The 12,511-nt window shown below is 37.0% G+C and overlaps 1 protein-coding gene across 1 annotated transcript; it reads right to left on the bottom strand.

Annotated features, from left to right (window-relative positions):
* Positions 1-710: 710 nt before the first annotated feature.
* LOC135559967 (zinc finger protein 391-like) lies at positions 711-11,734 on the bottom strand. The gene is made up of 2 exons (XM_065000871.1): positions 11,071-11,734; positions 711-2,085 (listed from the first exon to the last, which is right to left on the bottom strand). Exons 1-2 carry the CDS (start codon positions 11,498-11,500, stop codon positions 1,124-1,126), a joined length of 1,392 nt encoding a protein of 463 aa, XP_064856943.1. The 5' UTR covers positions 11,501-11,734; the 3' UTR covers positions 711-1,123.
* Between the last annotated feature and the right edge of the window lie 777 nt (positions 11,735-12,511).

Genomic DNA, 12,511 nt, shown 5'->3' with positions numbered 1-12,511 from the left:
GACTTTCAACCAAAACCGAACGTAGATTTGGACGTCTTATTTTCAACGTCTTTTCAACAACATTTTCCTAGGTGGGTTAGCCCCAATATCAAAACAGTTTTAACTTCTCCAAATCAATAACCAATATGCAGAAATGGTTTGAGATAAATTGAAAACCTAAACGTAAAATGTGCCATAAAATGTCCACAAACATCTGCCACAATAATCATATTACTATTAAAAAAATAAACAATAAATAAACAAGCTCCTTATAAACTGCACAAGCACCAGAAACACTGTTGTTTTGACAAGTAGTAATAAATCACTGATATCGATTAGGGGGGAAATCAGGTTGTACGTGCTGTTGAAACAAACACAACTAAAAAAACACATGGAAATGGGAGATATATTTTACCTCCCTGGTTAGAGGACAACCTGCAGAAGACAGTCAGCTACATTTGGGAGTGATGCATTTAAATTTAGGGGTCGCTAAACAAAGGAACGCAACACTTATTTGTCATAACTCATCAATATCACGTTGAAATCAATTGCGCAAGAGGGGGGAGATGAGTTTGCAAGTCCCGTTAAAAGTAACAGCTCAAACACCACACGGAATGTGTGAATAATGTGTACATCACTATTTAGAGGTAAATTTGTAGAAAACAGCTCGCTACATTTAAAGTGTTGCAGTTTGATTCAAGTAGGTCGCCAACACAGGAAGTGAAACGCTACACTTTATTTGTGCTTTATTTGTGTTAATCATATAAACACTACTCTTTCAATTCAGAGCCTGGACTTTTCTCAATGAGGCTAATATCCATATCATGCTGAAATCAACAGAACAGGGGACAAACGTTTAGGGTTCTACATTGTGACATCATTAGAATACTCCTCCTACAATGTTAAAACATTCTACATTGTGACATCATTAAAATACTCCTACTACAATGTTAAAGCATTCTACATTGTGACATTAAAATACTCCTACTACAATGTTAAAACATTCTACATTATGACATCATTAGAACACTCCTACTACAATGTTAAAACATTCTACATTGTGACATCATTAGAACACTCCTACTACAATGTTAAAACATTCTACATTGTGACATCATTTCATTGATATCATGAAACAACCCTTTCATGTATGTATTTTCTGATGTTTTATCAGAGATCTTTTACCAGAGTAACTCTTCCCACATTGATCACAGCTAAAAGGTTTCTCTCCTGTGTGAGTTCTCTGGTGGGCTATCAGGATGTTTGGCTGAGTAAACCTCTTCCCACATTGATTACCGCCACAAGGTTTCGCTCCTGTGTGTGTTCTCTGGTGTGATATCATGTTGCTTGAGTGAGTAAAACTCCTCCCACATTGATCACAGCTATAAGGCTTCTCTCCTTTGTGTGTTTTCTGGTGTGATTTTAAATATTGGGACGAAACAAAACTCTTTCCACAGTCAGAGCAGTGGTAAGGTTTATCTCCTGTGTGTGTTCTCTTGTGTATAGTCAGCTGACTAGATGAAGTAAAACTCTTGCCACATTGATCACAGCTATAAGGTTTCTCTCCAGTGTGCGTTCTCAAATGTACCATCAAGTTGCTTGAGTGACTAAAACTCTTCCCACATTGATCACAGCTATAAGGCTTCTCTCCTGTGTGTGTTTTCTGGTGTGATTTTAAATATTGTGAAGAAACAAAACACTTTCCACAGTCAGAGCAGTGGTAAGGTTTCGCTATTGTGTGTGTTCTCTTGTGTGATTTTAAATATTGGGAAGAAACAAAACTTGTTCCACAGTCAGAGCAGTGGTAAGGTTTCTCTCCTGTGTGTATTCTCTGGTGTATAGTCAGCTGGCTAGATGTAGTAAAACTCTTCCCACACCGATCACAGCTATAAGGTTTCTCTCCTGTATGGATTCTCTGATGTCTTTTAAGGTCTGTTGAAGAGGTGAATCTCTTCCCACAGTCAGAGCAGTGGTGAGATTTCTTTCCTGTGGGTTTCCACTGGTGTTTCTTGAGGTGTTCTGATCTGGGGGGACTCTCCTCTGCCTCTTCAGCATCATGATGTGTTTGAGGCTCCCCAGAGGATCCACGATAGTCATGTCTCTCTCCTGTTTGAACAACAAAGTCAGACAGATGGTTAAAGGCCCACAACAGCAGAAATCCACTGTTTATTTGAGCTAAAAGGTGAAGCTTACATCTGTAATGAATGTTTAAAAGCTTTTCACAAACGGACTATTTTCTTAACAGTCAAGTGAGCCACAACAGTCATATTTAGTCATATTTTTTCACAGTAGTAAAGTGGATGATTGTAGAAATAAGTTATTACAGTTGTTGAAAACCTAAGCAGATGACTCTTGGTCACCAATATGCAGTATAACTGTTGTCTAGTTGTAGTTGCAGTGTATCTGTTATCTAGTTGTAGTTGCAGTGTATCTGTTATCTAGTTCTATTTGCAGTATATCTGTTATCTAGTTGTAGTATATCTGTTATCCAGTTGCAGTATATCTGTTATCTAGTTGCAGTGTATCTGTTATCTAGTTGCAGTATATCTGTTATCTAGTTGTAGTATATCTGTTATCTAGTTCTATTTGTAGTATATCTGTTATCCAGTTGTAGTATATCTGTTATCTAGTTGCAGTGTATCTGTTATCTAGTTCTATTTGCAGTATATCTGTTATCCAGTTGCAGTATATCTGTTATCTAGTTGCAGTATATCTGTTATCCAGTTGCAGTATATCAGTTATCTAGTTGTAGTATATCTGTTATCTAGTTGTAGTATATCTGTTATCTAGTTCTAGTTGTAGTATATCTGTTATCTAGTTGCAGTGTATCTGTTATCTAGTTCTATTTGCAGTATATCTGTTATCTAGTTGCAGTATATCTGTTATCTAGTTGCAGTATATCTGTTATCTAGTTGTAGTATATCTGTTATCCAGTTGCAGTATATCTGTTATCTAGTTGTAGTATATCTGTTATCTAGTTCTAGTTGTAGTATATCTGTTATCTAGTTGTAGTATATCTGTTCTCTAGTTGCAGTATATCTGTTATCTAGTTGCAGTATATCTGTTATCTAGTTGTAGTATATCTGTTATCTAGTTGCAGTATATCTGTTATCTAGTTGTAGTATATCTGTTATCTAGTTGCAGTGTATCTGTTATCTAGTTCTAGTTGTAGTATATCTGTTATCTAGTTGTAGTATATCTGTTATCTAGTTCTAGTTGTAGTATATCTGTTATCTAGTTGCAGTATATCTGTTATCTAGTTGCAGTATATCTGTTATCTAGTTGCAGTATATCTGTTATCTAGTTCTAGTTGTAGTATATCTGTTATCTAGTTGTAGTATATCTGTTATCTAGTTGTAGTATATCTGTTATCTAGTTGTAGTATATCTGTTATCTAGTTGCAGTATATCTGTTATCTAGTTCTAGTTGTAGTATATCTGTTATCTAGTTGCAGTATATCTGTTATCTAGTTGTAGTATATCTGTTATCTAGTTGTAGTATATCTGTTATCTAGTTCTAGTTGTAGTATATCTGTTATCTAGTTGTAGTATATCTGTTATCTAGTTGCAGTATATCTGTTATCTAGTTGCAGTATATCTGTTATCTAGTTGTAGTATATTTGTTATCTAGTTGCAGTATATCTGTTATCTAGTTCTAGTTGTAGTATATCTGTTATCCAGTTGCAGTATATCTGTTATCTAGTTCTAGTTGCAGTATATCTGTTATCTAGTTGTAGTATATCTGTTATCTAGTTGTAGTATATCTGTTATCTAGTTGTAGTATATCTGTTATCTAGTTGCAGTATATCTGTTATCTAGTTGTAGTATATCTGTTATCTAGTTGTAGTATATCTGTTCTCTAGTTGCAGTATATCTGTTATCTAGTTGCAGTATATCTGTTATCTAGTTGTAGTATATCTGTTATCTAGTTGCAGTATATCTGTTATCTAGTTGTAGTATATCTGTTATCTAGTTGCAGTGTATCTGTTATCTAGTTCTAGTTGTAGTATATCTGTTATCTAGTTGTAGTATATCTGTTATCTAGTTCTAGTTGTAGTATATCTGTTATCTAGTTCTAGTTGTAGTATATCTGTTATCTAGTTCTAGTTGTAGTATATCTGTTCTCTAGTTGTAGTATATCTGTTATCTAGTTGTAGTATATCTGTTATCTAGTTGTAGTATATCTGTTATCTAGTTGCAGTATATCTGTTCTCTAGTTGCAGTATATCTGTTCTCTAGTTGCAGTATATCTGTTATCTAGTTCTAGTTGCAGTATATCTGTTATCTAGTTGCAGTATATCTGTTATCTACAGTATATCTGTTATCTAGTTCTAGTTGCAGTGTATCTGTTATCTAGTTCTAGTTGCAGTATATCTGTTATCTAGTTGTAGTATATCTGTTATCTAGTTGCAGTGTATCTGTTATCTAGTTGCAGTATATCTGTTATCTAGTTCTAGTTGCAGTATATCTGTTATCTAGTTGCAGTATATCTGTTATCTAGTTCTAGTTGTAGTATATCTGTTATCTAGTTCTAGTTGCAGTGTATCTGTTATCTAGTTCTAGTTGCAGTATATCTGTTATCTAGTTGTAGTATATCTGTTATCTAGTTGTAGTATATCTGTTCTCTAGTTGCAGTATATCTGTTATCTAGTTGCAGTATATCTGTTATCTAGTTGTAGTATATCTGTTATCTAGTTGCAGTATATCTGTTATCTAGTTGTAGTATATCTGTTATCTAGTTGCAGTGTATCTGTTATCTAGTTCTAGTTGTAGTATATCTGTTATCTAGTTGTAGTATATCTGTTATCTAGTTCTAGTTGTAGTATATCTGTTATCTAGTTCTAGTTGTAGTATATCTGTTCTCTAGTTGTAGTATATCTGTTATCTAGTTGTAGTATATCTGTTATCTAGTTGTAGTATATCTGTTATCTAGTTGCAGTATATCTGTTCTCTAGTTGCAGTATATCTGTTCTCTAGTTGCAGTATATCTGTTATCTAGTTCTAGTTGCAGTATATCTGTTATCTAGTTGCAGTATATCTGTTATCTAGTTGTAGTATATCTGTTATCTAGTTCTAGTTGCAGTGTATCTGTTATCTAGTTCTAGTTGCAGTATATCTGTTATCTAGTTGTAGTATATCTGTTATCTAGTTGCAGTGTATCTGTTATCTAGTTGCAGTATATCTGTTATCTAGTTCTAGTTGTAGTATATCTGTTATCTAGTTGTAGTATATCTGTTATCTAGTTCTAGTTGTAGTATATCTGTTATCTAGTTGTAGTATATCTGTTATCTAGTTCTAGTTGCAGTATATCTGTTATCTAGTTGTAGTATATCTGTTATCTAGTTCTAGTTGCAGTATATCTGTTATCTAGTTGTAGTATATCTGTTATCTAGTTGTAGTATATCTGTTATCTAGTTGTAGTATATCTGTTATCTAGTTGCAGTATATCTGTTATCTAGTTGTAGTGTATCTGTTATCTAGTTCTAGTTGCAGTATATCTGTTATCTAGTTGCAGTATATCTGTTATCCAGTTGTAGTATATCTGTTATCTAGTTCTAGTTGTAGTATATCTGTTATCTAGTTGCAGTGTATCTGTTATCTAGTTCTAGTTGTAGTATATCTGTTATCTAGTTGCAGTATATCTGTTATCTAGTTCTAGTTGCAGTATATCTGTTATCTAGTTGTAGTATATCTGTTATCTAGTTGTAGTATATCTGTTATCTAGTTGTAGTATATCTGTTATCTAGTTGTAGTATATCTGTTATCTAGTTGTAGTATATCTGTTATCTAGTTGTAGTATATCTGTTATCTAGTTCTAGTTGCAGTATATCTGTTATCTAGTTGTAGTATATCTGTTATCTAGTTGCAGTATATCTGTTATCTAGTTGCAGTATATCTGTTATCTAGTTGCAGTATATCTGTTATCTAGTTGTAGTATATCTGTTATCTAGTTGCAGTATATCTGTTATCTAGTTCTAGTTGCAGTATATCTGTTATCTAGTTCTAGTTGTAGTATATCTGTTATCTAGTTGCAGTATATCTGTTATCTAGTTCTAGTTGCAGTATATCTGTTATCTAGTTGCAGTATATCTGTTATCTAGTTGCAGTATATCTGTTATCTAGTTGTAGTACATCTCTGTGGGCAGAAATGGTGAGCGAAGGTATTTGTTTTTCACAATGTATTCTGAATATTACCACACATTATCAGAGCAAGATCAGGATGCTACTGAAGGAAACTCACATTAAGCTCTGTGACTATTCACTAATTCACCACCGTGGGGGAAAACTCAGGGGAGGTCTCATAGGCTGACAGCAAAAATAGCCTCCATTTACAGGTTGCTTATGGGCGCATTTCACAGGCTCATTTGAATGTCCTGCGTAATATCATGTGAGTAAAATGCTCATTGGCTAGCTTTGCTACCAGCCTGTCAATGAGCGTTAGCATTCAAGCTAACAACTGCTGCATCAAAAATAAGTATTTTGCAAATATTATCTTAGCGACTGTTCAAGCAACAATCAAAACAACAATTGTAAGCCTATGAGAACCCCAAAAAAGTGCTAGCATATTGATTTAATTTCATTTGCGATTTTCATGAATATTTAATGTTGCGTTATGGTAATGGGCTTGAGGCTGTAGTCATGATCCCGGATCCGGGTTGGCTCGACGCAAGAAGTTAAGGAGGAAAGAAATGCCACAAATTAACTTAACAAGGAACACCTGTTAAAACTTCTTTGAGATAGGGGGCAGTATTTATCACGTCTGGATGAAAAGTGTACCCAGAGTAAACTGCCTGCTACTCAGGCCCAGAAGGTAGGGTATGGTAGATTTGGAAAGAAAACACTCTAAATCTGTTTAAATGATGTCTGTGAGTATAACAGAACTCATATGGAGAAAACCTGAGAAAAATCCAACCAGGAAGTGGGAAATCTGAGGTTTGTAGTTTTTCAAGTGATTGCCTATCCAATATACAGTGTAAATGGGGTCATATTGCACTTCCTACACCTTCCACTAGATGTCAACAGTCTTTAGAACGTTGTTTCAGGCCTCTACTGTGAAGGGGGAGCGAATAAGAGCTGTTTGAAACAGGGGTCTGGCAGAAAGCCTTGAGCTAAGTCTCGCAAGCTCAGTTCCTTTTCATTTCTAAAGACAAAGGAATTGTCCAGTTGGAATATTATTGAAGATTTATGATAAAAACATCCTAAAGATCGATTATATACATTGTTTGACATGTTTCTACAAACGGTAATGGAACTTTTTTGAATTTTGGTCTGGACTTAGTGCCCGCGCCTAGTGCATTTGGAATAGTGAACTAAATGCGAGAACAAAAAGGAGGTATTTGGACATAAGTATGGACTTTATTGAACAAAACAAACATTTATTGTGGAACTGTGATTCCTGGGAGTGCATTCCGATGAAGTGAATATATATAATGATATTTCTAACTTTTGTTGACTCCACAACATGGCGGGTATCTGTATGGCCTGTTTTGGTGGCTGAGCGCTGTAGTCAGATAATCGCATGGTGTGCTTTTGCCGTAAAGCTTTTTAAAAATCTGACACAGCGGTGGCATTAAGGAAAAGTTTATCTTTAATTCTATGTATTACACTTGTATCTTTCATCAGCGTTTATGATGAGTATTTCTGTAAATTGATGTGGCTCTCTGCAAAATCACCGGACGTTTTGGAGGCAAAACATTACAGAACATAACGTGCCAATGTAAATGGAGATTTTTGGATATAAATATTAACTTTATCGAACAAAACATACATGTATTGTGTAACATGAAGTCCTATGAGTGTCATCTGATGAAGATCATCAAAGGTTAGTGATTCATTTTCTCTCTATTTCTGCTTTTTGTGACTCCTCTCTTTGTCTGGAAAATGGCTGTATGTTTTTTTGTGACTAGGCGCTGTCCTCAGATAATCACAATGTATGCTTTTGCCGTAAAGCCTTTTTGAAATCGGACACTGTGGTTGGATTTATCTTTAAAATGGTGTATAATACTTGTATGTTTGAGGAATTTGGCGCCCTGCAATTTCACTGACTGTTGTCGAGGTGGAACACGAGCGTCCCACATATCCCAGAGAAGTTAATTGAAATGCATTCCAGGTGACTACCTCATGAAGCTGGTTGAGAGAATGCCAAGAGTGTGCAAAGCTGTCATCAAGGCAAAGGGTGGCTATTTTAAGAATCTGAAACATAAAATACATTTTGGTTTGTTTAACACTTTTTTGGTTACTACATGATTCCATGTGTGTTATTTTATAGTTTTGATGACTTCACTATTATTCTACAATGTAGAAAATAGTAAAAATAAAGAAAAAGCCTTGAATGAGTAGGTGCGTCCAAACTTTTGACTGGTACTGATTTATAAAGCCAGGCATATTCAACAGTTAGGCAATTGATTATAGACCTAATGAAGTTGGGGTTTGCTCTCTCCTCAATTGTCTTAGACAATTAAGCTAAAACCAATGTATCCCTAAGGTGTTCGATGGGGTTGAGGTCAGGGCTCTGTGCAGGCAAGTCAAGTTCTTCCACACCGATCTCATCAAACCATTTCTGTTTGGACTTCGTTTTATGCACAGGGGCATTGTCATGCTGCAACAGGAAAGAGCCAAACTGTTGGAAGCACAGAATATTCTAGAATGTCATTGTATGATGTAGTGTTAAATTTTCCCTTCGTTGGAACTAAGGTTGCCCGAACCATGAAAAAACAGCCCCAGATCATTACTTCCACCAAACTTTACAGTTGACACTGTGCATTCGGACAGGTAGTGTTGTCCGGGCATCTGCCAGATGGGATTCATCACTCCAGAGTCCAATGGCGGCGAGCTTTACACCAAGCCGACGTATGGCATTGCGCATGGTGATCTTAGGCTTGTGTGTGTGTGACTGCTCGACCATGGAAACCCATCTCATGAAGCTCCCGACAAACAGTTATTGTGCTGATGTTGCTTCCACAGGCAGTTTGGAATGCGCTTGAGCACTCGGAGGTCCCGTTCTGTGAGCTTGTGTGGCCTACCACTTAGCGGCTGAGCCATTGTTGCTCCTAGAGGTTTCCACTTCACAGTAACAGCACTTACAGTTGACCCGAGGCAGCTCTAGCAGGGCAGAAATTTGACAAACTGACTTGTTGGAAAGGTTGCATCCCATGATGGTTCTACATTTAAAGTAAGAGCTCTTCAGTAAGGCCACTCTACTACCAGTGTTTGTTGCATCCCATGATGGTGCTACATTTAAAGTTAGAGCTCTTCAGTAAGGCCATTCTACTACCAGTGTTTGTTGCATCCCATGATGGTGCTACATTTAAAGTAAGAGCTCTTCAGTAAGGCCATTCTACTACCAGTGTTTGTTGCATCCCATGATGGTGCTACATTTAAAGTAAGAGCTCTTCAGTAAGGCCATTCTACTACCAGTGTTTGTTGCATCCCATGATGGTGCTACATTTAAAGTAAGAGCTCTTCAGTAAGGCCATTCTACTACCAGTGTTTGTTGCATCCCATGATGGTGCTACATTTAAAGTAAGAGCTCTTCAGTAAGGCCACTCTACTACCAGTGTTTGTTGCATCCCATGATGGTGCTACATTTAAAGTAAGAGCTCTTCAGTAAGGCCACTCTACTACCAGTGTTTGTTGCATCCCATGATGGTGCTACATTTAAAGTAAGAGCTCTTCAGTAAGGCCACTCTACTACCAGTGTTTGTCGATGGAAATTGCACGGCTGTGTTCTCGATTTTATTCACCAGTCAGCAACGGATGTGGCTGAAATAGCTGAAACCACTAATTTGAAGGTGTGTCCACAAAATGTTGAATATATAGAGTATTTACGACTCACGGTGAACAAAACAGCCCATCGACAGAACAATCGACCAGTAGACTACGGTCAGCCCTAAAACAATTGGCTGAATATTATACAATGACTTATCAACAGCTCTAACAATTTGACCTACACAGGAAAACCAACACTGGCAGTTATAGAAAGACCCATATAATATATCACCATTGATTCCTGAAGAATAGAGCTTATAAACGACTCATGTTTCAACTGTCTCACCCCATCAGAAACCAATATATACGCCTGTATGACGCCACTGTTTGTAAACAAACACTGTATAGCTTCAAAAGTAGGTTAAAACTCTCATTATGACCTCACGGATGAATTCTAGAATATACTATATGTAACAGTATAACTTTAGACCGTCCCCTCGCCCATACCCGGGCGCGAACCAGGGACCCTCTGCACACATCAACAACAGTCACCCACGAAGCATCGTTACCAATCGCTCCACAAAAGCCGCGTCCCTTGCAGAGCAAGGGGAACCACTACTTCAAGGTCTCAGAGCAAGTGACGTCACCGATTGAAACACTATTTAGCACGCACCACCGCTAAGTAGCTAGCCGTTTCACATCGGTTACATATTAATTAATTCTAGAATATACTATATATCCTAAAACCCTGGTTAAACTATCATTATGACATCATGGATGAATTCTAGAATATACTATATATCCTAGAAACCTGGTTAAACTATCATTATGACATCATGGATGGCCAGTCCTTGTATTCATTGTGTAGTGAATTCAGGGGGGGCCCTGAGCTGAACTCAAACCTGGGTCCAGTGGCTGGCATTTTGTTGCTGTTTATATCCTAGGTTGTCCCATTAAAAAAAAGCTACACAATCAATCAACCAATATGCAGTTTAAACAATAACAAACCTGTAATTCCACCACTGTTTTGGTAATAAGATGATGGATGGGGCTGGAGAAATGTAACTACTCTCAAATTCATAGACAGACCTATGGATGCAAGGACTGACCATCCATGATATCAACATTATAGTTTTAACCATGTTGAGGCTTACATTGTTTCTAAACACTGGAGTAAAAAAAAAGCTTATTTGGGGTTCTGATGGGGTACAACAGTTGAACTAAGCTCATGAGGCATGTGTTATATTCTTCAAGAATCAATGCCTATAAATAAATAATTTAAAAGTCCAAATATGGATGTAGCAACTACAGACTTCCGCTTTAACACCACACATCAGTTCAACAACTGCCGAGTTTGTGCCTCTGTATTTAAGACAGTACTTACTAGTGTTAATCAGGGAACGGTTTCTCAAAACCATCTTACGGTTGAGTTCATCGTTAGAACCATTGGATGCCTTAAGATGAGTTTGGGAATCCGGGCCCAGATATCCAGTTTCCTCCTCTTCTTCTTCCTCCTCCATTTTAGATGTGACAGTCATCTCCTCCTCTTCCTCTTTCACTCCAAAAACTGCATCCCCCTCTTCCTCCTCTTCTTTTACGGTAACATCCTCCTCCTCTTTCACTTTGAACACATCTTCCTCTTCTTTCACTGAAACGTCTTTCTCTTCTTCTTTCACTGCAACAGCCTCACCCTCTACTTGTTTTTGTATTGTAACATCCTTCTCCTCTTCATCCTCCTCTTTGACGAGAGCTTCTTTCTCCGTCCAGCAGACCTCCTCTTCTTTAGCTGGAGGAGAGTAGCTTAGTGAACTCATGGTCGGGGATGTTAGCTAGCTTAGGCTAATGCTAACTTAACCAGCCCGCTAGCTGACCAAGAACAACACCGTAAATATGAAATCGGATAACTAACTAACGCTAGACGACATACGCGTGTTTAAAACACAGCGGCTAATATACACGAAAGCGTCTAAAGAGCTTTATTGTTTCGTCTATGTTGTCTATCAAGCTACCGAGGTGTCTGACTAACTGTTGCTGCTGTTGAAAGAATCGTTCCGTCCACTACATTATACGTCACACCAGCAGCATCGCCTTAAAGTCTCAGACCGCCATCTGCTGACTGGAGTGGAAACGCAGATGAGTAAAATGTATATTTTATTTTCAGACAAAATGTTAAAGTGTATGTAGGACGTCTGAGTTTTTACTCACCAATGTAACAACACTGTGTGGTTAAAGACTTAGTTGTGGTCACGATTTGGTTACCTATTAAGAAAAAACAGTTATGTTTTTGCGTTATTACCTATTTATTAACTTATTTCCAGGGTATCTTCTAAACTTCCCACAATGCACTATTTCTCAACGTCATATGGATCTATTATGTGCTACTGTGTTCATGTCCTAGCAGCCTTTTAAATATGAGGTTGGAAAATATTTAAGAATATATGGGAATATTCTTGCCAAGACGATGAGAGTTGTAGAAGAAAGTATAATTACAAAGATCACCTGTCTCGTTCAAAAGTCTGTTGAAAGACTCTCAGAGGAGGACAAATCTGTTCTGTTTGAGCTACAACACAAGTTGGATGATATGTATGAACTGAAAGCAGAGGGAGACTTTGTCAGATCTGGGAAGAAGTGGCTGGAGGAGGATGAACCAAATGTATCTTGTTTTTTTCAGGTTAGAAAAAGACCACTATTAAAAAATAATACAATTCAACAATTAAAGATCCCAAATTAGTCTCTAACTTTAGGTCCAACTTCTACAGGAATGTATATAGTTCTAAGTACTGTGAGATTTCCACAACTATTTTCTTTTTTTGACTGGGGGATGT

Source organism: Oncorhynchus nerka, linkage group LG15 (assembly GCF_034236695.1).
Source record: "Oncorhynchus nerka isolate Pitt River linkage group LG15, Oner_Uvic_2.0, whole genome shotgun sequence".
NCBI classification, from domain to species: domain Eukaryota; kingdom Metazoa; phylum Chordata; class Actinopteri; order Salmoniformes; family Salmonidae; genus Oncorhynchus; species Oncorhynchus nerka.
This window is presented reverse-complemented; position numbering and strand designations above follow the sequence as displayed.